This window comes from Rissa tridactyla, chromosome 2 (genome assembly GCF_028500815.1).
Source record: "Rissa tridactyla isolate bRisTri1 chromosome 2, bRisTri1.patW.cur.20221130, whole genome shotgun sequence".
Lineage (NCBI taxonomy): Eukaryota > Metazoa > Chordata > Aves > Charadriiformes > Laridae > Rissa > Rissa tridactyla.
In genome coordinates this window covers 68008333-68033745 of record NC_071467.1, presented here as the reverse complement: position 1 = coordinate 68033745, position 25413 = coordinate 68008333, and the positions used below count along the sequence as shown (strand labels likewise).

The 25413-nt window shown below is 44.3% G+C and overlaps 1 protein-coding gene across 1 annotated transcript in view; it reads left to right on the top strand.

Annotated features, from left to right (window-relative positions):
* The first annotated feature begins 3277 nt into the window (after window positions 1-3277).
* The window catches only part of GABBR2 (gamma-aminobutyric acid type B receptor subunit 2), a 488425-nt gene continuing 466289 nt past the window's right edge, over window positions 3278-25413 (top strand). Inside the window, exon 1 of the mRNA XM_054191752.1 lies at window positions 3278-3592. Within this exon, the coding sequence (XP_054047727.1) occupies window positions 3278-3592 (315 nt within the window). The remainder of the gene's footprint in view (window positions 3593-25413) is intronic.

The window sequence follows — 25413 nt, the reverse complement described above, 5'->3', positions numbered from 1 at the left end:
CTTCCCGGTGCTCTGCGCGGGCACCAGCGGCGGCTGGGCTCTGCCTCCCACGCGAGGGCAAGCCTCCAGCTTTACGCTGAGTACAAGTGGACAATAACTCTTTCCGACCCGTGCTTGGAAAGAAGCAGGGAGATGCATTTGATTCTTAAAATAACAAAGGGGCATTTGCTGCTGCATCAGCAACAAAGAAGGATGTCAAGCAGTTGCTAGTAATATTTAAGGCATCGATTCTGTTGTACCACATAACTTGGACTCCAGCTTTCTCTCAGAAAGACGGAGTTCTCAAAAACTGGGAAACTGCTTTAAAAAAAACCTTAGAAAGCTGATGACATTCCAGAGACAGTGTGAGTGCGTGTGTTAACATACTGCCAATATTGTAAATTGATAACAAAAGCGATCCAAGTAGCTGTAGTCCTGGTAGCCTGGTAGTACTGGAGAAAATCACAGAAAATCACAGAATGATACAAGCGGTGAAGAATGATTTTCTGTGGAACAGATTTTGACAAACAAACTTGGTATCAATGGCAGATCAGGTTGAGAATGGTGAAACATCATTTAGCACATGAAATTCCAATTAAAAATAACATTATACAAAATCAATATGGCACCTATTCCTGTTGGCATCCTAGGAAGATCTGTTCTTGGTGTCACGATACTTTCTGGAGGAAAGTAAGTTACTAATAAGTTTGTAGAAAAAAAAGCACATAGTTTGATTTATCCTAATTCAAGATCACGTGCACAGGAGCAAAGAACTAGGTCATGCTTTTAGGGAGAATGGATCCAAAGCATGGTGTAGATTATTCCATAAAAAGGCAGCTCCACAAGGACGACAAACTGGCTGGTTTCCCTATCGGGATTAGCTCTCCAGACCTGCCCATCCCTCGGAAGTGGCTGGTGCGGAGGGAGATGCTGAGGTTGCTGCTGGTGGCCTGGTGCTGATGGGTCACAGAGTCAGAAGGGACAATTCCCACATAAAGGGGAAAAAGGAGAGGTGCCTTGGAAACGCCTCCAGAAATGATTCCTGAGGTGAGGGAAAGTCGGTCTAATTATTTTACAAAAGCAAAATGCAGTGATTAATCTTTGCCCATGTGCATGGTAGAAGATCACTGGTACTACACCCCTTAAGCTGAGAAAGGCATGATGAGAACCAGTGATTGGAAGCTGGTATAAGACAAATTGTTACTGAGTATGAGATACACCTCTTAGCAAACTAATTAATGATTGAAATGATTTATCAAGAGATGTGGTGGACTCTTCATTACTGATGCCTTTAAGTCAACGCTGCTGGATGTCATTCTGAGGAAAAGGCTGCAAAGCAGTGAGTGTTATGAGATTACTGGTTGAGGCCTTTTAGCTCAAGGTCAGACCACGATGATCTTAGAATTTATTAATCTCTGAAGATTCTTTCCAATTTATTGCACAGATGCCGCCGTCGCATATGCGACATAAATTAGATGTACTAGGTTGATCTTCAAAGGTTTGCCTTTGAGTGACTTCAGGAAAATTATGCAGAGGTGTAAAAAGTGAGGTGCCTAAGGCAGGGTTAAGCAAAGCTTTGCGTTTTCCCAGTAACGCCTCCCATGTGGGATCCACCTGCCTTTGCAACACGCGGTGGAACACATGGTGTCGCCTCCCTGGTCTTCTCACCAGGCTGTACCACTGCTCAGGGACTTGGCGAGCCACGGCGGAGGGTGGGCAGCAGGAATGTGCTCCCCGGGGTGCGGGGACACGCTGGGAGCAGGGCAGGAGGCCCTTGGCCAGTAGGCGGGATGGCGAGGCAACCAGTTGGGAGAACAGGTGCGGAAAGGGCTCACCTGCCCCAGGCTACTCGCACAGCTGTGGCGACCCACGGGGGAACTCCAGAGCCCTGCTGCAGCCTTATTTTGCTTTATTTTATTTTATTTTTGTAGCCACAAGCGGTGCCAGGCTCCAAGAAACCGCCAATTCTGCTGGGGGGGGGGGAGGGGGGGCAAGATTAAAAAAAAAAAAATAATAATCCTGACTTCTGCTCTTGCAAAACGCCCAACTCCTGCTTGCCGCAGAGTTGCCACGGCCCGGGCTGCGCGTGTGCGCGGGGCTGGCGGAGGTGCCGAGCCGGAGTGGGAGCGTGTTTGCGTGTGCCGCGGGGTGCGTGGGGGAGGGCGGGCTGTGGCGGGGAGTGTGCGCGGGGGGGGGAACCCCGCCTGCCTGCCCGCACCGGGCAGCGGGTCCGTGTGCGTGGGTCTGTCTGTGTGTGGGGGGCGGGGGGAGGGAGGGAGAAAGGTGGGTGGGGGGTGCGTGTGCGCGCCCGGTCACGCGTGGGGGGGGGGGGGGGGGGCGGCGCGGGCCCCGGGGACGTGCGGCACCCGCCGCCCGCAGGCAGCACCTCTGGCCATCCGCGCTGGCCTTGGGAGCTCCACCTGGAGAAGGTGCCCGACCCACGGGCACCGAACGCTGATGCCGTGAAGGGAGCTCGGCCCGGCTCCACTCTACCTTCCCCCTCCCCCCCAACCCCCCCCGCCGCACACTTCACTCTGCCCCCGGCCCCGGGGCCGCGCATCCCGCCCGGCGGCTCTGCCGGCTCTGCCAAGGGCGGGCGCAGGCGGCACCTCCCGCCCGCGGCGGGGGCTGCCCCGACTCCCGGGGAATGCGGCAGTAGCACCCCCCGCCCCGGCTCAGCACCGCTCCCCTCCTCCGCCTCCCCGGCTCTAGGGGGGGCTTTTTTCCTCGCCGGCGTTTTCTGCCGGAGCATCCTATTTTTTTTTTAATTTTTTTTTTTTCTTTTGGAGGAGGAGGAGGAGGAGGAGGGGGGAAGGAGGGAGGTGTTCAATGAGGACTGTTCGGGCCCCCCCTCCGCGCCTGAGAGGTGCTGTCCCTCCCTGAGCGGAGAGGGGGGAGAGCGGCTGGGGAGGCAGAGGCAGGTCCCGCTCCTTTGCCGCCGAGGAGAGAGGAGGAGGAGGAGGAGGGTTAGCGGGGAGTGTGTCTATGTGTGCGTGGTGGTGGAGGGGGTTATTTATTTATTTATTGCTCCTGGTGGTTGCAGCTGGCAGACCTGGGAAGGAGTAGGCGCCATTGCCAGAAGGATTATTGCCAGGGGAGGGGAGGGGGGGGAAGAGAGAGGAGACCCCGAGGCTCCTGGGGAAGCAGAGAGAGGCGGCTCTTTTCCTCCCGCCTTGGCTTCTGCCGCCGGGGGATGCGCCCGGACTGAGAGGGGCTCGGCTCCCTTCCGCCGCTCTGTCCGTCCCCCCCACCCCTTCAGCCCTCCTCCTCCTCCTCCTCCTCCCCCCCATCCAGCAGCATGCATCCCTCTCCGCGGAGACCGGCCGCTGCCACCTCCAACCCTGCCATGCTACTGCTGCTCCTGTGCCTGGGCTGGGCGCCGCCGGGCTGGGGCTGGCCGCGGGGCAGCTCCCGGGGGGCGGCCGGGTTGCCCCCCAACGCCACCACGCCGATCTCCATCATGGGCTTGATGCCTCTCAGCCAGTCCGAGGAGGACCAGAAGAGCAAGATCGGCCGGGGGGTGCTGCCCGCCGTGCAGCTGGCCATGGATCAGATCCGCAACGAGTCCCTCCTCAACCCTTATTTCTTGGACCTGCGGCTCTACGACACGGAGGTAGGAACGGCCGCGGGCCCCGCGCCGCCCGGGCGCAGGGAGGGGAGGCGCCGCCGCCCAGTCCCGGGGCGCTGCGGGGCGCAAGGGCAGCGCGGACGCCCGGGCCGGGGCTGCGGCTGCCGGCGGGGGCCGCGAGCGGCGCCTCCGAGCCCGCCCGGCTCCGCAAAAGCCGCCGGTAGATGTTAAGGGACTGGCGGAGGGAGAGGAAGCGGAGCCGGCGGGCCGTATCCTGGCTCGTCCCGCATATCCGGAGCGGCTCGCTCCCGGGGGAGCCCCTGCCCGGCGCGGCGGGGGTGGGGGCCCGGGCGGCGGGGGTGGCTGGCTGTGGCTGGGATCCGCTGCCCTTGGCGGGCACGTACACGGGTGGGAGGAAGGCTGCCTCTCGCTGGCCCTCCCTCGGCCAGCGAAGCGGCGGCCGCATCCCTCTCGCCAGCCGCGACCCCGTTCAGCAACAGATGCACTTCGCCGGCCACTTCGCTCCCCCTCCCCGCCAGCGGGCACACGCTGCCATCCCCGTTTATCCCGTGCAGCGCCGGGACACGAAGGGCCGTAGCTTGAGGAGGAGGCGGGGAGGCTCCGGCAGGGTTTCGGCGGGTCTCCTTCCCTCCATCCCTCCCTCCTTCTCCTCCGGCGGGAGCGGCTGGGCGCCCGGCCGGGGGCTGCGCGGCGGGCGGGAGGGAGGCGGCGGCGGGGCTCGGAGCCGCTCCTCGGAAAGAGTTAAATTTGCGGTCCCGCTGCCCGGCGAGCGGCCGGCAGCGCGGCGGGAGGGCTGCGAGGTGCCCCGCTCCGGACCGCTGCCTGGCACCGGCGGGCTGGGCTGGGAGAGGAGCCCTGCGCCGTGATGTGCTTGCGGGGAAACATCTTCCTTCCTACCTTTACCTGGTCGGGAGAGAGGCAGGGAGCGAGGCGAGGGCTTTGTTAAGTTGGTTCCCACCACCAGCTACCCACAACTGCGTTTGGTTTTGGTCACAACTTCAATAAGCGTGTGTTTGCGGAGGGTACGTGCTGCTCCAGTGTCGAGGCTTTCCTGAAGATGGCAGTCGCTTCTTGTGTAATGCCAGCGGCGGGTGCTCATTTCCAAGACAACCCTCGGTAAAGCCAGCGACTACCGAAAATCTTCCTGTCTGTAATTTAAGGAAGCCCCTGTCTTCTCCCCTTCGATTCTCAGGGTCCAGGGGGAAGCAGGAATGACAGGCTGGACCGCTTTGCGACAGTGTCTCCGTCCCCAAAATTACTGCAGAAGTCTCTGCTTCTAGGGTGGCTGCTTTTTATTGACGTGTATTTGTCATACGATTTTTTTTGTTCAGATATCCCTGGGCAGAAATGCATGGAGAGCAATATTGCTGAAGATGTAGTTTGGGAGAAAGTGTGCTGCCATCATGTTGCGTTGCGTGAACAAGGCTGAGATATTGAAAGGGAACACAGGAGAGCTCAGCCTAGATAGAGTACCTGTTTTGTTTCCTTAAAAAAAATGAATCTCAGGGAACTCTGCAATCATAATGAAGAGAATTATGGGGGATTTTCTGAATGGCATTACCTGTTTCATAAAGTGAGGTACTTGTTAGAAAAAAAATCACAGCTCTCCTAATCCTGTTTTCATTACATTATTCTATTTAAATCCTTCCCTTGGATGAAATTGTTACAAAAATAACACATGCATAGGAAGTAGAGAAGCCTAGGCAAGATCTTCCTTCTTCATACAGAACATCATAATCAATAAGGTGCTGCACTTCATTGCAGTCAAAATATTTTGAAGTTCTTAATACAGATTTTGGGTTCTGAACTAGGTAGTTAGCATTAAAATATTCAGGAAAAAAATGCCCTATTTGTTCTGGAATGAGTATCAGTTTCTTAAAAATTGTGTTTTTACTGTTTTGTACTCTAGGGACAAAAAGAATCAGGGTCATGTTGCCAGCTTGCCGTGTGGCTTTGAATGCTTTTAAGCAATTAATAAATGGATGGTTATGGAATGCTAAATCAGGCGAATGTATATATTTGGAGTACGGTTGGATCATTATTGCATGCTTAATAGTGACAAGTAAATAACTTAGTGTTCATGAAGAGCACTAGATTGACTGCACCGAAACAGAATAGACTAATGGCTGGAATAGCCATTAAATACATAATGGTAGTGCAAACTTTTTCACTCGGTTCAGACATTACCTTATTTCTTCAGTGCACTTACCGTAAGCAGAAGGGTAGATGGCTCATCATGCCCACTTGGTCCTCAGCCTGTTTTCTGAGGTCGCCAATAAATAGATACGCCTGAAAGGCCTGGATCCTTATCATTGCATAATCACAGAGCAGGGAGTAGTTCTCTGTCTCAGGGCTTCGCAGGTGAGACTTGTGACATTGTTGACTCTTCAAAAGAGAACGTGGAGCCTTGAACGTGTGGGATTTTTTGAATAGCTTGAGAAATAACTGTAGTGTACTTATAATGCTTAGGAAATGTATGGCAGTGATTCAGAAAATCATATATTCTCCCTCACGTCTTTCCAAAATCTCCCATTGTTGCAATCTGATGTTTGTGTTGCAATCTTGCATAATATTTTAAAAAAAGTCATGAAAAATAATAATGAAAATAAACAAATTGATTTCTTTTTTTTAAAGTTTATTATGCATTCAGGTAGTTTTCTGTCAGGATTGAACTGAATATTTTAGTTTGCTTGATGTTTCTGATTTGTATAATGAAGCATTATAATGCCTTTACTTTCTGATCAATCACTTGAAGAACTGCAGTGTGCCTTCTAAGTTAGGCTGTTGTTTGTCAGTGCTTTAACTCGCTAGCCTTTGAGCAAGTGAGCAGGAGCCCTAGTGTTTTTCAAAGCGTTTAAACTGAATTAAGCACTTAAGTACAATCCTTAGCGTATGTCTCAACCAGCTGTGATTGTGTGAATGACATCTTTGTTACAAAAGATGACCACAGGTTACAGCAAGTACAGAAAAATGTACAGGCTTCTGTCTTGAGTATTTTTGATGGTTAAGTGTGTTTGGAGTGCGATCGCGATCCAGTTTGGTGAACTCTGTTTTGCTACCCCTTGGGCATGTCTTTATTTATTTGGACGTTCCTACGTTGGCAGAGTGAATAAAACAAAGCTCAGGTGTTTGCAGAACTCTGGTCTAAGTTAGTGACTTTAATTTGTGCCGCTCATTTCAATGAGAGCGGGAGCAAACTCTAGATGAGACTCTTAGGCAAAATTTCATAATTACGCTATTTTAGAAACTAGAGAATTTATAAAGCGATCATCTCTAAAGAGTCTCATCCAAAACCCATTGAAATTAATGGCAGTAATTCACTGATTCCAATGGCCCTTGGACCAGGTCCTAGAAGCTAAGGGCGCTTGATAGTTTATGGCTTTGGATCAATAACTGTGATATAATATTTCTTCTTTTTCCCATCCCTGTGATTGTAACTTTAATTGGTTGAAAATGCAAAGAAATGTTTTGCAAAATAATGAAATGAAAAGCTCCACATACACTAGATGTAATTTGCAACTTCATGTAAATCAGGAAAGATGATTTCTGCTTAAGTGCCCTGACACACATCTGTTACAGGAAAAAAAAAAAGCGGAATAACCCTAAAATAAAGGAATGAAACATTCTAGGAGAAAAAATTATCAATTTCAACAGTATTTAATTTGCATCAGGCAAAAACTGACCATGCAGAAACTAGAGGAAGAGGCATAGTGGAAGAAGACAAGGGCTTTAATGGAAGTTGGATATCTGCCCTTCTGCATCTGGACATCTTCCCTCGAATATGGCATATTTTCTCTGATTTTTTGTAGGAGCAGTGCTGCAAGCGGTGCACAAATAGGCTGAATTTGTTTTGAATCTAAACACGTATAGTCAAGAAAGCTGTGTATGCAAGTTAGAATTCTGTCACTTATTTCTGAAGATCAAAGTGAGTCTTGACAAGGTGAAAAAAAGAAATCTTCCAGAAGTAAGTGGGGTATATTATCACAAAGAGGGAAGAATATTCGTACTATGGGGATGAGATTATTTCATTTTCTCTAACTACTACAAATAACTTGTGGTAATCCTGATATAATCTCATCTTTGTGCCATAATACACTCTAATAGCTTTAAATAGCAGGTTGGCATAGAAGGGTGAGCTCTGGAAAATGCAGAGGACTCCACAAAATCTGAAGGAACGTGCGAATTTATTGACATTTAATACATATTTGCCTACTGCTATTCTGTAATTAAGTAGAAAGTGCCTTGCCTAATTTATCTGACAGGACGTTACAGTCTAGGTATATTATAAATAGAACTTCACTTTATTTTCTTCTTTTACTAAAACCTTATCTGTATTTTCAGTAAAACCCTCCTCCCTGAAAGTCTGAGAAAGTTGTACAGGTCGTGCACCAGTCTGGGTCGTTCCTACCAGCTATTCTAAGTTAAAAATGACCCTCAGCCTCCAGATAAAGATGTCTTTTCCAGAAAGTCCAGTCATAAATGATGTCGATGATAGGGTCAACTCATGTCTTGTTCCTGCAAGCTGAAGCAGGAGTCACATTTACTATTACTAAGGATGGGGAATATATTCTGGAAACAGGAGAACAAGTTTGTGTCAGTGGTGCAAAATAAGGTGTCTGTCCAGGGGCGTGGAGTTCAGTGTTCAGTAGCACCTGATGGTCCTCAGAGAGGGACAAACAGCTGCTGGTTGCCATCTGATGAACTCCGCCCTAAGAGAATTGAGCTAGGCCCCCCACACCCCGAAAGAAATCACACGATTTATAGGTTAGACCCTTTGTCTTAGGAGGCATAGACTGAAGTCTCTCCGACAGCAGCTGGATTTGCTGAAGAGGGACTTTTTACAAGGACATGTAGTGACAGGACGAGGGGTAATGGCTTCAAACTGGAAGAGCGTAGATTTAGATTAGCTATCAGGAAGAAATTTTTCACTATGAGGGCGGTGAGGCACTGGAACAGGTTGCCTGGAGAGGTTGTGGATGCCCCATCCCTGGAAGCGTTCAAGGCCAGGCTGGATGGGGCTTTGAGCAGCCTGGTCTAGTGGGAGGTGTCCCTGCCCAGGGCAGGGGGGTTGGAACTAGATGATCTTCCAACCCAAACCATTCCATGATAAATATGGTGTACCAAAGCCAAGTTGGGACTCTGGGGGTGAGCCCTGACATGCTTGTGAGTTCTCTGATGAATAAATTGTCTGGAGTCTTATTTTCAGTTTTACAGTAGTACTCAAAATGGGACAGATAGGTGGTGTTGTGGTCGTCTGAGAGCAGCAGTCAGCTTGCATACATGGGAGATGTCAGAGTCTAAAAGAGGGTCCAGTTTACAGCAGACTGAACTGGCAGACATTTGTTCTTGTATCGTCAGATGAGTTCGTGTCTGGCCTATGTTGAAGCAGTTGGGTAATATCTTACCTTTAAATATTACCAAGTACTTGTGCTGTCTGATACGTGCAAAGAGTGTAGCATTAAAATGCAGTACGCTACGTGTATGGATGATGATCACTGTCTACTCTACTGGCGATGTTCTGCTTGGAAGGGACATAGTTCTTTAAATAGTCAATGTCCCCTTTGACTTTTGCATAATATGGCTCCATTTGCAACATAACCTCTTTTTGCTCTAGAGTTTTGGAAACTTGGAGGGAATAATCTAAAAGTTAAGTGTTTATGTTAATTCTATGCTGGCTTCTCTGCTGATGCTAAGATGTGGGTGGGGAGAGGAGAGAAATCATGTATTCACTGCACCCACTCCTCTGGGTGCGGATCCCAGACCTGCAGAATGTATATCCTCTAAATATCTCTGCAAAGAGATTAAAGCCAATGTATCATTTTCTGGCATATGTCTTGCAATTTCAAGTATAACTTATCCTATACATACTGCAAAACACACTGTAATGGAGTCTTTTGATTCAAATGCCAAACATGCTCCATCAGCAGGGAAAAGTTGTTTTTTTGAATAAATCCAGGAAGGAGTTTCCATTTACATTTGAAGAAAGAGGGGGAAGGCCCTATCCTCTGATACGGTTATCAACCAGAGTGAATTACTCAGGTTTGTGGAAAAGATGGGTTGTAATATCCTGGTGATAACTGTGAAGAAAATATTTGCGATAGGAAAAAGGAGAGGAAGGAGCTAAAACCGAGAGATTTCATGGCGGCATTTACACAAATAGTTGTCAATGGAATATTTCTATTGTTTTAATTTAATACACGTAACTATTTGGGATGACATTAGCATTGCACATCGAGGCTAACAAAACACCATCTCACATAAATTGTCTGAGCATTGTGATGCATGTATGTCTCAAGCTTTGTTGTCTGCTTTCAATTTCATTGCTTTATGGACATTTTCATGGCATAAGGTGGAATAACAATGCATTTGAGCAAACTGGAGAAGCTGGGAGCCAAACAGTTTTTCCATGAAACTCCCGTGGAGGCCATTGCGATCACAGGAAAGCAGATATTTTTACTTAGGAAGGGTTGAACCATTGCATACAGAGGTCTGGCTCAGGGAATCGGGTGGAAGTTAACAGAGGAAAACCCTTCGTGATCTGTTTTGGCTCAAATAATTTTTGGAGCAGCTGGGGCTTGCAGACAGGTACATTGAGGCCAGTCAGCAATTGTGTGATTCAGTCCTGTGGAGATGTATGTTGATATGTGGCAACCCCATGTAGTCCAGGATACATATATATACACATGCACACATGCAGACACACACACATATATATATTTCAGGCTGTGGGATTCCAAACTGAGAGGGTACAGTGCAGTACATCACATTTTTTTTTAATTTATTTTTGTACTAGGAATCCTGGAACTAAATCAGTGACAGAGCCTGAAGCTTTTCAGGAGCCAGATGCACCGTTCTCTGATTTGTAGGTCTGTCTGAGCTAGAAATGAGATTTGCAGTGCTTTCGTGGTCCCCTGGCTCCAGCATTAATGGACCAGTAGCGTGACTCCTGAAGCAAACTGGTTCAGCCACAGCATCACTCTGACTTAAAGAAGGTAGTGCCCCTAAGAATAGCTGGAATATGTTTTCAGTCATGCTGTGTCTCCCCTTGCCATGCTACTGACATGTATGGGATGACAGTCTTCTGTCCTAGGCAAGTATTCCTCTGTTTGCAGACGATTTTGCTGTGGGTAAGGCCTGCTGAATTTGAGGGCTGCTTGATACTACCTGCTAATTGCAAACGGGACATACTGACTGAACAGCACTTTTTTTTTCCCCATTTTTTTTTTTTTCTCCCTGTGATGGAATAACCACATAACCTCATTGCCAAGTCAGTGATTGATGGCCAGTTTCTGTGCCATTAGTTTTTCATTATCATCGGCCTTTAGTTCTGACAGTTTTACCCATAGTCTTTTCCAAATAAGTATTCTCAAACGTGAAAATGAAAGCTAACAAATTAAAGGCAAATACCTTCCTTCTCTCTGAAAATAATAGTCACAAAGAGCGCAGAATGTGAGGGCTAATTCAGCAGGGCTGTCCAAATTGTTGTTACTGAGGCTCCTGAGAGATGAAGGCCCAGATAATGGACTAATTGCTTTAAAGTGAACATCTCGAGTTTGAGGGATAGGATTAGAAAACTTAGGTTTCCTACTATGGCCATGGTGCTTCTCTTAAATAATGAATGAGTTCTAAGATCAGAGGACCATTAGGATTATCCAGCTCTTAACCATATAGGCCGTATATTTCACCTGGGGATTTCTGCCTGCTCCCCTATGAACTAGAATATGTACTTTAGCAAGCCCTCCGATCTTGTATTCAGGATCCCCCCCCAGATCGTCCTCCTCCTCTCTGGCAAACTTTTCCCTGTGATTTGCTTGAAATTCTTCTAAAAGTCCAGTGCTATTTCCAGCTTAAACTCTGCTGACCCTGTAACCGCTGATGCTGGGCGAGCAGCAGCTCGCGGCTCGCTCCCTGCAATGCCTTCCCAGCTACTGGGTTGGGAAATCACCGGCAAGGCGGGCTCTGCAGGGTTATCAAGGCTTTCAGGCTCTTTTCTGGCTGTCCAGGGGTTCCAGCCTCATATGAAGGGCTCTAGGGTGGGTTAGATCCCGCTGGAATCAGAAGCCTTCTTGCCTTCTAAAGAATGTCCCAGACCAGAAGTGAAAAGCTTGTTAGCTTCTTTCTTGGCAAGCTGGGTCTGCTGGATTCATCTGCTCCTTCGCTGAGTAGCTAGTTCTGTGGATTTTTTTTTTTGAATTCTTGGCTGAACCCCATTTTCTTTTCTATATCCGTCTTTTTTGTAAGACTGTTTTGCCACAATCCCTGTTAGAGGAGCTCATCCTGTCTGCCTGGTTATTTCCAGAATCTCAGTTTTTTTGATTAAAGAATCACTGCCATATATCTTTAAAAGAATGTATTTGTTCAATCTTTTGTTTCCTTAAAGTAGTTATGTATTTTAATTTACCTAATTTAATTTAATTTACCAGTCACCTATGGTGGGCCTCAGCTTCTGCTGCAGCTTCACTGAACTACAGGATTATGTGAAGATTCATACACACAATAGGTGTCTAAGTAACCATTTTACATCCAAAACCTCCAGGGAGAAGTAGTAAGAGGCCCCTTTTGGGATGTTAATTAACTTCCTTTCCGCTGTTTACTGCTCCTGCTTTCACAGGGAATTTAATGTTTTTCTAGCAAAGAACAGATACCTTTCTTTAAAATTTTTACTCTCTATATAAAGTGACAGTTTTTGACAGATTAACACTTGGTGTGGTACAAAATATAACACGTAACATTTTTCAAGCATTGTGATTATCAGACATGCACTCTTGAGTATCTTAACAGCGTCATAAAGAGATATTTTATTATACCCATACAGTATAAAAATATTAAACTCTCCATTTCTGTGGCGTCTTTCATATAATTTCAAAGTTCTGTAAAAGCACCTTGGGTTTTGATTTCCCCTCTCCCTTGTGAATTTGGAGAAGCCCTGCGTATTAATTATTTACAGGAGGTTGACTGGGACAGAGACCCAACTTTCTCTTTTTTTCCCTTCCACTTTCTCCCTTTCTAAAAATTCTATGCAGGACCAAATTCCATGTTGTTGGTGAGAATCTAAGTTGGAGGGATGTTCCAGTGGCAGGAAGACTTTATGCAATGTAGTAAAAGAAATGAAATAGGAATAGCTACCCCTACATAGAGAAAGCGATACAGAGAGTTTTGCATTCCATATCTTTAAACTTAGCCAGGCTCCCCTCCGCTCCTCATTTCTTTCTGTGAAGAATGCTAATGGTATCAGCTCCAGATTGCTTTTTTTTAAAAAAAAAAAAAAAAAAAAAAAGAGTTTCAAGTTAGGTCCCTGAACTGAAGGTTTGCTTTCCAAAAGCACGGAGTGATTTGCATTTTCTGTCAACATTGGTGGGAATTGCTGAATGCTCAGCATTTTAGAAAGCCAGCCCACCTATGAAAATGCAACGTGCTTCTACAAGGAGGAGACCTAGAATTGCCACTTTTAATTAAGAACAAAGGCATTCATAGTTACTTGCTTTAAAGTTTCAAATTGCCTGGTGGAATAAAATGCTGATTTTTTTCAGCCTTTGGGATAACAGACCCTTTCAGGATCGGTGTTAGTATTTTCAGAATTAAGTATATTTTATAATTAGATTATTGCATCACAAAGATCTCGTAGTTGAGAAGTATGCAAGGTACAGGTATTTTTAAAAACCAGTCATTTAAAAAATGATCATTTTTGTGATTAACGCATATCTGGAAATGCTCTGTTTGACCTTGGCAAAAATAACAGCTTGTATGAGGTAAACAAAAGGAGTGACTCGGTGGGAGTACTGTGTCCCTTGGGCCTTGTTACTTGAGGCAGGTCTATATGGCTGGCACAATTAATGTCACTGGTGGGTATCAGGGGGTGTTACCGCAATGTCAGGAGAAGCCCTTTGTGCAGTTACAGCAGCTAACAGCTCTTTTTAACTGAACTTATAAAGGTTATTTCATTTAAAGGGGATAGTTCACTGAAGGGTAGAAAGTGCATTTTCCTTAACCAATGAGTTTGAAAGTTTGGTATTATTAGAAATCATTTTTTCATCCATTATAGAGCAAGTTACAGATTAAGTTGCCTCTGAACATTGAACTAGACAGAGTGAGCTGCTGCTTCCCCCCCCCCCCCAGCTTTTTATGCATTCCTGTGGCTTTCTTCTCAATCTTTTACAGTTTGTCATCTTCGTTCTCAAAGTGCTGCCACTAGAATTTGATCTATTACTTCAGAAATAATCTCACTGATGCTGTATATACTAGTAACTTTATCTCTTTTCTTCAAGCCTTCTGTTTGGAATGGAGGAAATTAATTTGATCTTTGTGCTGCAACGCTGGGGAAGAGGGAAAGGAAGCAGAGATGAGATTTTTCAGGCTACATATGAGGAGTGAGACACTAGGATTTGCGTCAAAAATAAGTTAAGTTTTCATTTGCCTTCTCCAGATGAATCTCACCAGCTACAAGCAAATCCTGTCAGTCTTGGTAGAGCAGTTGGAAGTAGATAGCCTGGTCATTTGGGTGATGGCTGTGGGAGGTAAATAATTTTAGCTGAACAGCCAGCTACTTAAAAAGCTGGGACACGCTAGAGCAGATAATAGTGTATCAATATTGAAGCTGTTCTTGGTGTAGGTAGAGGCTTGGTCTTGATGTAAGAACAGGAGTTACCATCCGAAATAAATCATAATGGTTTCCAGTGCATTACCAAGGCTTCTTAGGGTGTGTGAGTGCTCCCTAGTCTAATTACACTGAGTGATTAAGCGGCAAGAGCAGAGGCACATGGGACAAGAAGGGTGAATGATAACCTACTTCGAAAAAAACTAACATTTGAGGCTGGGATTAGAACATCCTATAAATGTTAATGGGTGTTACTCAAGGGGGGGGAAGTTTTGTGTGGGAGGCGTGAGGTGACATATAGCTTAAATATATAGCCCGCCTTTAACACAGTTAATACAGTATATAGTCACCTTTTACATGAACTAATAACTCTTTAAGTGATTCATGGTTCAGAAATACTGATCAGGGGATTGAGAACTCAATTTAAAATGCTATAAAGGCAGAGGATAATGTGGTAAGGAGGACAACACAGAAAAGATTTCTCCTTTTGCCTTTGGAAAGTATCGGCTATAGGCAATAAATTATGCCAGGTGTTTGTTTTTTTCTTCTTTTTTTAGGTTCTCTGGAATTGTGCTCCTATGAGGGAGCACAATTTCCTCCTACGGTTTCCCTCTCTGAAAATTACTCGGTTTGTGCAGATCTCACAAAGGAGATGCCAACAGTGAGTCATCTGGTCACCAGCTCTGTCCTAAGGCTTTCAGCTAGCTCTTGCAAAAGCTGCAGAGATCCTTACCGTGCTGAAGAACAATTAATTACCTTTGGTAGGGGCCTTCCGAAATAGTGGGGAAAGCAGGGTTTAAAATGAAATGGCCTTCATTTTCTGACACTGAAATCAAGTTTCAAAATTAGTACTATTTCAAGTAATTGTAGAAATTCGGCTTCGCATTTGAGAAATGCATATAAAATGCAGGGAGTTGATTTATCGGTTTAAGATTTCAAAATTGATATGTTTGGATAGTAAATTCTGAGGGTGTTGAGTAAACTCAGTTGAAAGACTCAATCTTCAAATGTGTGACAGGAGCATAACAATGTGCTTTTGTAGGTATTAAGCCTCAGGAGCTGTAATTGTAGACCCAAAAATTATACCTGTATGATCAATCACGTGTATGGCAAACATGGCTATTTTTTTTTTTTTGTCAAAATGAAAACATATGGGCATGTTTTGACACAATTATTACAGGATTAATTAGCAATAAAAATACTATGTAAGAAACAACCGACTGGTTAGATAGTGAAAGATTTCTGTCAGGAAGCAGATTTTAAGGAAGCAAGTAACGCGAGGCTGCAGTAGTACATCATCTTGTTTGTTTCTTTGCCAGGCATGGGTTAAATGCAGCAGTGCTGAGGAGACCCAAAAGTAGCACAAGGAGAAAAAAGAAGGCTGGTCTAGGTTGAAGCCAGTCACGTATCTGTAGAATGAGGTGATGCTCCCTAAAATGTATGTCCTTAAAATGTCCATATGGTACTGAAAATGATTTCATAGCCTCTGAGACACCATTGCTCTCTCATGAATTTAAAGCCATTGGTTAGGCAACGGAGGTTGAACGAGGTGTGGTGGCAGATTTGTTTTTTGAACGCAGAAGAGCATATTGGATATTCAAACCACGTTCTTTTTGTTACCTAAATATGAGCCAAAGCTATGACTCACGGAGCCCCACGTTCCCACATAGTTGGTGAAAAGATTTAGGCATAGGAAGAAAAGCAGTTGAGAGCACCTTCGCTGCTGAGGTTTGGCAGCCATGAATGCCTCCTGCTTTCTTGCTCCCCTCTCCCTTAGTGTAGTCAATGCTGAAATAATGCCGGTAAAGGCAGCTGGTCCAAGGACTATTCACCAACAAAATCCTGTGTAAGCCTCTGAGAAAGGTATTAAGTGGGATTTAAGCAACATCTTGGCCTATAGTGGCCCTCTGCTCAGGGTAGAACTTCATCCTGGGTTTAAAAAATGTTTAAAAAATATGTTTTAAATAATCACATTATGGAATCATAAGACTAAGCAAGAGAAAATACCCATTAAGTCATTGCATTAAATTGTTGTTATGCAGGACTGTGCTACCAGAGCGTGCTTCCTACTTAGTGTGGTGCCCAGCTGATATGCTGAATTTCTCAGTCCAGGGAACTCCCATAATAAATTTTGACCCTGCTGCATTTGATTTGGGCATAGCCTTGTACAGGAAGAAAACCAGCATCTCCTTCCCCACACGAAGGGCTCTGTGAGGCCTTGCTGCTTTCTGACTATGGGCAATGGCGACAAAGAAAAGCCAGGGTTATGCATCAGGTATTTCTGTTTCACCTCGTGTTTGCGTCCAAGAATGCATGGAGAGGAAAAATAATTGATTGGGCTCTTTTCTTGCCCACCCAGTTCCACAACCGAGTTGGCAGAAGAGTCGCTGTGGACAGTTAGTAATAAATTGAGCGTATCTCCTGCTTGGGGCTGTTTGCTGGGCCCAAGGCAGACGTTTATTGCTTCTTTATTCAATATATTTTGCTCTTTTTACTTTTATTTATCTATTTACTTCCATGCCCTCATGTCATGCGATATATAGATTGTAATTATAAGTTAGAATGTTTATGATTAGACTTTATTTGGAGATTTTCTGTAGAAGCTTTTTAGTTGCGCGTCAGTTTCAGAATAATTTATTGACCTGGAACACTGTGTTTCGAAAATTAAAATTAAAAAAAACACCCTTACTTTCTGCAGCAAACTAATACTTTGTTTTGAAATGTCAACTATTCACAAAATAAATTGCCAAGCTCTGAACATATAATTTCAAATTTGATTTATACCAAATTAAACTTCTGCCTATGAGCCCTTCCATTTGTTTTCCTTTCAGATTATTGAGTCATGAAAACCTTTGAGGTTTTGGGTTTCCGTCCCAGCTTGGCACAGGGCATTTCTTTTGAAATCTTAAATTTCCACGAGAGGGCAAACCAATTTGCTATTCAGCTGCATGTATAATGATACTACGCTGAAAACCGGAGCTTTTTTCTTCTTGGGCAAATAAGCGTCTCCCAGGCCAGATGTTCTTCGTCTCCCTGTCCTTGGGCTCGGCTTTTGCATGTCCCCCCCTTGCCTGTGACAGCATCCCGTAGGTGTGGGGGGCTTTCTGTGCGTGGGGAGGGCTGGCTGCTTAAATGGTGGGAAGGGGTCACCCAGGTGGCTGCGTACAGGAGAGCAGAGTGGCATTGCTGCCGCCAAAGGGGCAGGGAGGACGCTGCTTGCCTGAGGGGCGAGTGCTGGGGAGCAGAGGTGCAGGTTCTTCTTTGGTATGGTGGTCCCCTATATTATCCTGCAGCGGAGAAGATTTTTTTGCCAGCGTTACTGGTTTTCTCTGCATTTCTGCACACACGGCATCCGTTCCATTCCGTAGCCTGGCATATTACTTGCAAAACCGCAAATAGTGTTGATGACATCACTTAGCTGGCTGTGACAATATGTGAGATGCCTGTCAGAAGTTACGTGACTGTACATGGGAGGAACAGGCCTGAATTCTGTAGATGCTCCCAACTGCCATTGATTTTTAAGGGAAGCAAGGGGTTTCAGAGAAAAGCAGAGGATATACAGCTTCGAGCTGATGCAGCTTTTGCACTAAAAGTCTGTAAAATATTATCAACACTCAAGACTGCGTGTTCTCTCTTTGTTCTGTATGAAGCCAATTGAAAATGTGATCCGTGCAAGATAAAACAAACTGAAGCAATCTTCTGACCCAACTCGTACAGGTTGCTGCAAATATGAGTTCAGTGTGCAACCACTTCGATCCATCCCTAGAATATCTATTTTTGAAGGGATCACACTAGTTTGTTTATTGATTTGTCACCTATGGATGAATATTTCTGCCACGGAAATGTTTAAAATGACACGTGTTTAAAATTAGACTTGGCAGAGCAATTTGCCTAGAGATTATTCTTGTGAAGTATTGATTCACAGCACTGCTGTGAGCTGGATTACTGTCCAAATTGGAAAAGCCAGCCGTAGAGAGGTCTTTATCCTTTAATAACAATTAGCTCCTTTCTTAGAGGGACACAGCTGACTGAAGCAAAGGAAAGCTGCAACCGGGGAATCTAAGGCCTGCTCTTCAGTGATGTGGGCTGCAGGGGAAGGGAAGGAAAAAAGAGAAAAGCACCAAGAAAGATGGTTTTCGGGAACGGGAAACTAGACACGCTGGTGCTGTTTGTGCTGCTAATCATCAGGTGCTCTGAGGAACGGGATCGCACCCGCCTCTCTCTTCTCGGGCTCTCGCCCACCAGCTGCCTGATTGATCGGAGAAACCTGACGGCAGGCGTGTTGCCCGCTGTCCATTTGGCCTTGAAACATTTATACAAGCATTCGTGGATGCTGAAGAACTATGAACTCCAGGTGTCATTCCACGACACGCAGGTAAACGGACGTAGGTGTAGAGTTGTGTAACATTTGAGCCTCCTCCGTGATCGTGCTCTTGAAAGCTTGCGACCGAATCCCTTCCTGGCAAATTCTGCCCTGCTGAAATACAGGGAATGTGGCTGTATCTGGAAAAGTTTGGGCTGTTAGTTGGCTGTCTGATTGCGGTGGGCATCTCGCAGTGCAATTGTGCCCTGCTGGTGCTAGAAGCAGGAATAAAGACCGTGTGAATTAGGAGGGATGGCAAACATCTGTGGCTCTTCTGGTTTCAGAGGTACCCAGAAAGCGTTCCCCAAAGCCATGGCTTGCTGAGTTGCTCTGTTCTTCTGCACTGTCTTCTGTGTCTTGCTCTTCTCCAGTGATAGCTCTGAAGATCACCACCTTCTATTTCTACTTCTGCCTGGGCAGGAGCGAGGTCTGTGCTCCGCCATCGGGGCCATGGAAAGCCTTGCTTGCTGGTTTGGGGAAAAATTAAGGGCTGGTACAAGAGGTGAGGCCTCTGAAGACCTAGATATATAGATTATTGAGATTACATCTGTCATCATAATACTTTCAAATTTGAGAATAGCTGTTTTTTTTACTTTCTCTTCTAGTTCTGGGATACCTCTTTATCTTCTGTGCAGAAATTAAAGCAGGACAATTAATTTCTAAGGCCCTGTCTTTTAGGCTGTGACCAACTGTGACAAAATTAAGAGGAGGGACTCACATATCGGGATTATCTGGGACAGTAAACCTGTTCTTAAGGAGATTTTCATTGATTTGAACTTCTCTATCCTGCATCAGAGGCGTCTTGTGGTGCAGATGCCCTCAGACTCATACACACTTTCATGCACATATAGGCTCCATATACAGTAGTAGACTGCTTAATATTTTGCAAAGTGGTGCATCTAAACATATTTGCTTATCTATAAAGCTTTAAACATGGACTATACTGTTACAATTAAGTTATTAAAATTTGACATTATTACACCAATAACAGTTCCACTACATTATATAATGGGAAGAACGTATTATATGTCTTCTTTTGAAGCTCTAGAAAATTATCCAAGGGAGAAATTCTAATGTAGTTTTAATTGTTCATTTGGTTCATAAGCACTGGTGTGTAATTTCTGAAATGCTTAACATACAACAAACATGATCCCATATGCTATAAAGTTACTTGAGGATAGCTTCCACGTTTAATAATGTAACATAAATGTACCAACTGCATATATTCATTACAAAAATGTCTGTCTTGTAAGTTATTTTTAATACAATTCACTGTTTTATTTATTCATTTATTAGTTCCTACTGGAAATGTAATTATAGATATGCAGTCCTGAAAAATGCATATGTCTTAGTTTCTCATGTAAAAAGATGAAGATGTGCAGTAACATTTCAGCTTCAATAACTGGGAAGCGCAGATGTGAGTTGAAGTAGGCAGCAATTAAAACCTACTGGTATTTGCTCAGATTCGGTGCTTTTAATCCTGTTTCATTTGGGCTGGGGTAGTTTGTTTATTTGTTTATTTGTTAATTGTTTTTGCATAGTTTCCAGTTCTGGAGCAACTCCAAAATATTTTTCCCTACCTACATTTTCAATAGATATGAATTGCAGAACTTCAGCTCTGTTGCACTGACCTCTACAATTTGAATTGAAATATTGAAGTAATCTATAATTATCTTTTTGAAACAACCCCAGGAAAAAGACATGTCATCATGACTTGTAAGACGTTAACAAAACGTGGGGCATTAAGATTTCTGATTTTTCTTCCTCGTTCCGAGAGTAGAGCACCCAGGCTCGAGTTTTAAGTGCTGATTACAGACAAGTTACAGAGGTCTTTGGATTTAATCATTTCTCAGGGACAGTATGGATGCGAGAGAGCTGATTCTGTTTATTAATGTTGTGAGCCCAGATCTGCCATATGTGACCTTACACAACCTTTCAATTAACTTTCTTTTAAGTAGAAAATACAGATGCTTGGCCCTTTGGATGTGAGAACTTTCAGGAGTGGGAGAGATATTTGACTTTTTGGCATAGTTAACTAGGAAGAAAGAAAAGTTACATCCAAAAGCATTTGTATTGCTTTTGCTGAAATAAGAAATGGAAAAAAAAATCAGTATGATGTTGCACAGGGCTTGAACAGCCTTGTAGCTTCATTCATGAGCACAGGGGAGCAGGGTGGCATTCTGTCCTGTGCCTCTGGGGTTTTGAATCCATGTCCTCCCATGAGAGGGCACTGCCCTACTGCCTGGTGGGGGGTTTTGGGGAGGGTTTTCAGTCTTTTGCTTTGCTGCTGTTTCATTTCAACTAATTAAGCCGTCGCTACTCCAGAATGCGAATGGTAACTGTGAGGCAAAGGGAGCACTCTTGCAAGAGCTGTCTGAGTTCTTTGTATTAAATGAAGCTGTTTCAGCAGGAGCCTTTGGGAAAACTTTCTTCAGCAGGGTACTTTATAACCTGGTGGCTTTGGCGCTGAGCTGGGAACTGAATGCTTTCTTTGACTCGTTTTTTTCAGGTCTCCTATGATTTAACGTGCGTTTCCTAGTTACCATGTTGTCAATTCCTTGGAAGTGGGAATCCCTTGAACACTCATAATGCAGTGCTTCCACGTAAAAAATTGCTTAAAATATTCACTGAGAATGAAGAGCAAGCGAGCCAAAATGATCTTCTAGTTTGGTAGATGGCTGCTTATCCCTCAAGTGGTACATCTATGGCTGCAGCGTTTGTTTATTTGTACCAGAAGGATAGAGTTAACAGGATGGGTATGTCCCCTTTTCCAGCCCCTCCAAGCAGGGGTGTCTTGGGAGAGGGGTGTGATGTGTTTCCCCCCTGCTCTAACTGAAGCAGGGCTGAACTTGTGTGCAGAGCCCTGACCCTCGAAGTGTTGGACAAAGGGTGTGGGAAGGCAGAAAAACTGCTTTGGCAGATTTGTGAATCCAACCACGGAGCAGCTTTTTAGTGTCGTAAGGGAAATTATGCCCTTGAGATTTTTACCCGCGGGGGTGGGCAGCCAGGTATAATTGAGCTGTCTGCGCACCGCTTTATTTCTGTCTTTCACCGTATGGCTGACATCTGGAGGCTCTCCTTCTACGCCATCCTCAGGGTGAGCAGGCTGGTGGATTCTTACAGGCTTAAGCACATCTAAAAATAGTTTTACTGGTGGATAAAGAACAATATTTTGGTCCTTCAAAGTTACTCTGTTCTTAGTTTTCTGTGGGCTAGTAGCCAATACAAGGACTGTGAAGCCAGTGCTTTGATTAGGGATGATGTTAACAGGAAACGTTCATGTGCCGTAGCTGGGACATAGCTTGAGCATACAAATAGACTTAACTCTACCACTGGGATTTTCTGAGTAGTGCTGATTTGCACTCAGATTGCTTGTTGACACTTGGCTGAGTCTATCCTAATGTGTATCATCTCTGACAGGGATGATACAACATGTCCCAGTCTGACTTAAAGGCTGGCTGTCTTTTCTTTGGTAATAAACCGGTTCCTTTGTAATGGAATGACACAATAACATGATAGCTGTGTGTCAGCTTATTTAAGGCCTACCTTTATGTGCTTATTAAAAAAACCACAAAACAAACAGTAACAAAACACTCACCGAAAGTGACATTGATAAGCAAATTATTTCTACAGCGAAAATCTCAAGGCATGCTTGTTGTCTTATCCTACTTAAATAAGAAAAAAATTTGCTTCAGGCTCAAGATACAGTAAACTGAAGCATTGCATTAAGTTTTTTTGGATTGTATGTGTACAGGAATTTCTACTTAAACGCAAGTAAAAAAATAGACATTTTGTAATGGCATTAACATACATCATCACTTATTAATTACAGTATTATTTAATAAACAAGAAAAAGTAGCTGTTGGATTTCATGTGTGCAACTCATTGCATATGATCTGTAACTCCATCTTGTACATTCGTGTCTTCTGAGATGCTCTAGGAAACCATCTGCCAGGACAGGCATAGGAAACAAAAGCATCTTGTCATTCAAAAAGTCCATGTTTGCTAAAAACTTGACATTTTGGAATACTCCTGTAAACTGGTGTCCTGTGAAGTTATTAGAAGACCGTGTGTTCGATAAATCAGTCCTTGACATGTAGCATTCACATGAGCGAGGTGTTGTATTTTGCCTCTTAGAGAATACAGTTTCTCAGTACATTACTGTAGCCATGAAAATTGTGAACCATAAAATACTTGACAAATGCTAATTTTAACTTCCCTAAACTGCCGTATCACTATCCCTATTATCAGAACTGTCTAACTGAAAACAAGAAGGAAACATGTTATCTTTCTTTTTTTTCCCCCCAAGGAAGTCTTTATTATGATTCCTGGCAATAGCTTTTTGTTTTCTAAATCATATATTTAAGAAAAAGAATAAGCCTGGCTGAATTGCCTATAAGCTATTCTTGTGAACTGTCATGGAAGGTATGCAGTTTCAGTTTTATTCTCGGCTTTCACTTTTCAGTCCAGCAGAGGTTCGGAGATGTACAAAGGGTGCAAAACAGTTGCCTTATGTTAACCCTTTCTAAATGTTGTTTGAGCTAATTCTCATACAGCACAAAGAAATGTAGCCTTTACTGCCTTTTGACCCTAAAGGACTCAGTCTGTTATTCATTGATGTAATTCTTTTTACTCTTTCTTCTTAGTGTCACCCTTCATTTATTTCAGGCCTTTGAAGTTGCTCGGTGTAATGCACCTTATATATATCGATGGTGTCTGTGCAGGCATCTGATGTGAGAAAAGTGATTTGGGCTTGGCGTTTTTTGTTTTCCTGTTACGGCTTCTGAGCCACAAGGAATTCGAGCAGTGGAGATGGTTGGTGGATCCAGTGAGGGCTGACAGCCCCCGAGGGGGGTTTGGCGCCGTGAAGCCGGGGGTGTTTCCGGGCATGTCCAGGGCAGAAGGGCTTTGATAGGGCTGGGCTTCATCTGACCTGGCTTTGGAGGTCTGGGCTGGAGATATGTCCCTTCAGCTAGTGCGGTGGGGTTTCCTGTACCGTCAAGGAGTTGGCATTTCTACGTGGAAAAATTAATCTGACCTAATTTAGGTGACTATTTTAAGATAAAAAGAATTGTATCCTAGAGAAAGCTTATTTCTCTCTGTGAAGTATAAAGGGAGACTCAGCAGGATAGTATAGATGTAGATGTCTCCTATGTGGAGATCTGTATTGCGTCAACTAGAGCCTACCCTAGATGTCTGTGGGAATGTTAATGTAAAAAGCTGTAGTAACAATGCGTTTGCATCACCTACGGCTTTCAGTGGGATTTCAACAGACGGTCCAGAGAACTCACTTCCCACCACCCCCACTTCATCTTTATTGGTTACAGAAGTTCCTTCTTTGGTCTCTCACGTCTAGCCAGAAAACCAGGCCAGCAGAGCCATATCGTGTGCTGGGAACCGGGGTGGTGGCAGCACTGTGGACAGCAGTGAAGACTGGGGACACCCTTCGTGCCACCCCCGTGGGTACCCGGGCCACCCCTCACCTGAGCTGATGAAGGACTTGCTGCTGCCGCGTGGCATGTGGCCGTGGCATGGGTATGCCTCCCCATTTATAGCTTTTTCATAGATGGCATTTTGTGACGCTGGGGAAACATATCCTGCTTTCTGGTCTTGGTTCTAGCTCTTGTATAAGGAGAAAATTGTGAGGACAACTATTCATGCAGGGCACAATTTCTTTCAAAATCACAAGGATTGTGAAATTACATTACTGTCACCAAGTCTTAATTTCCAAAGGTAAAGGAAGGATAGTTTGGATAGTCTTGACATAATTTTTGAAATTTTATGCGCTTGTATTTTCCTTTTAAAATTAATTTCAGTTGAGATGGTAGAGACTTTTGAACTATATTACACATTTAAATTAAAAAAAAAAAGAAAAAAAATACTGTTTTTTATGAAGATTAAAAATTTCAGTCAACACAAAATGGATTATTTCCAGAATTCTCTTTCATGGAGAAATTCAATGTTTGGGATTTTCTGTTCCTAATAACATGAAAACCCCTTGCAAAATTCTTCACAAAATCACATGCCCCTGCGCATGTCTCCTCATGGATGTTTTGCTTGTGTGAAATTCTACACAAATATGTATTTTATAACCTTTATTGTGAAGGTTCCATAAAATGCCAAAAAATAAAAGATTCTAAAATGAAAATGAAGATCGGTCAGAATAATCAGATTCTGGAAAAATTAGTGCATTTAAGTACACTTTGTTTAGGGCAACTTCAGTGCGAGTTTTTATGCTGTCATGGTGTGCAAGTCTCTGGTGAATACTATTGTTCTTGGAGCAATTTACATTATTTTGATTTGTGACTTGTGCCGTCAGCCTCTAAAGAAATACCACCAGTGATGTCTTCGTTCTGCTGTCATTCTCAGGCACACCTTGCCATTTTCTTAGCTTTCACTGCAAAGCAGTGATAAAGCAACGCAGGGACCTGTTTTGCTTTGGAAAGCAAGGAACTAAAAAAATATAATTATTAAGGTCTGGATCATTTGCAGCTAGGCTAAAGTGTGGCAGCCTCACAAACTGCTCTAAAAATGGTGAACTGCTGGAAAACTAATACAGTATCAGGAGAAGTAAAACAGGGTTTCTTTCAAAGTAAGTAAGTGGTGGTCAGATCACTTGATGGATTTGAGTAGTTTCAGTGAGAGATTAAACACTTTGGTTTTGGATAACAATTAAAGTTTATTCAATTTTTTGCACAGGCAATCTTTTAAAATAAAAATGTCTTTCACGTTCAGATCTATCCATTTCAGATACCAACTGGTACCATACCGTTAGAAGCATTTTCTTGTTTGACACAGAGGCACAGTAAATATTTTAAACATACAGAAGGAATCTGGCATAAAAAAGGGAGTGAAGCCCTGTTCTCTGCGGCTGTTCATACCCAGTTC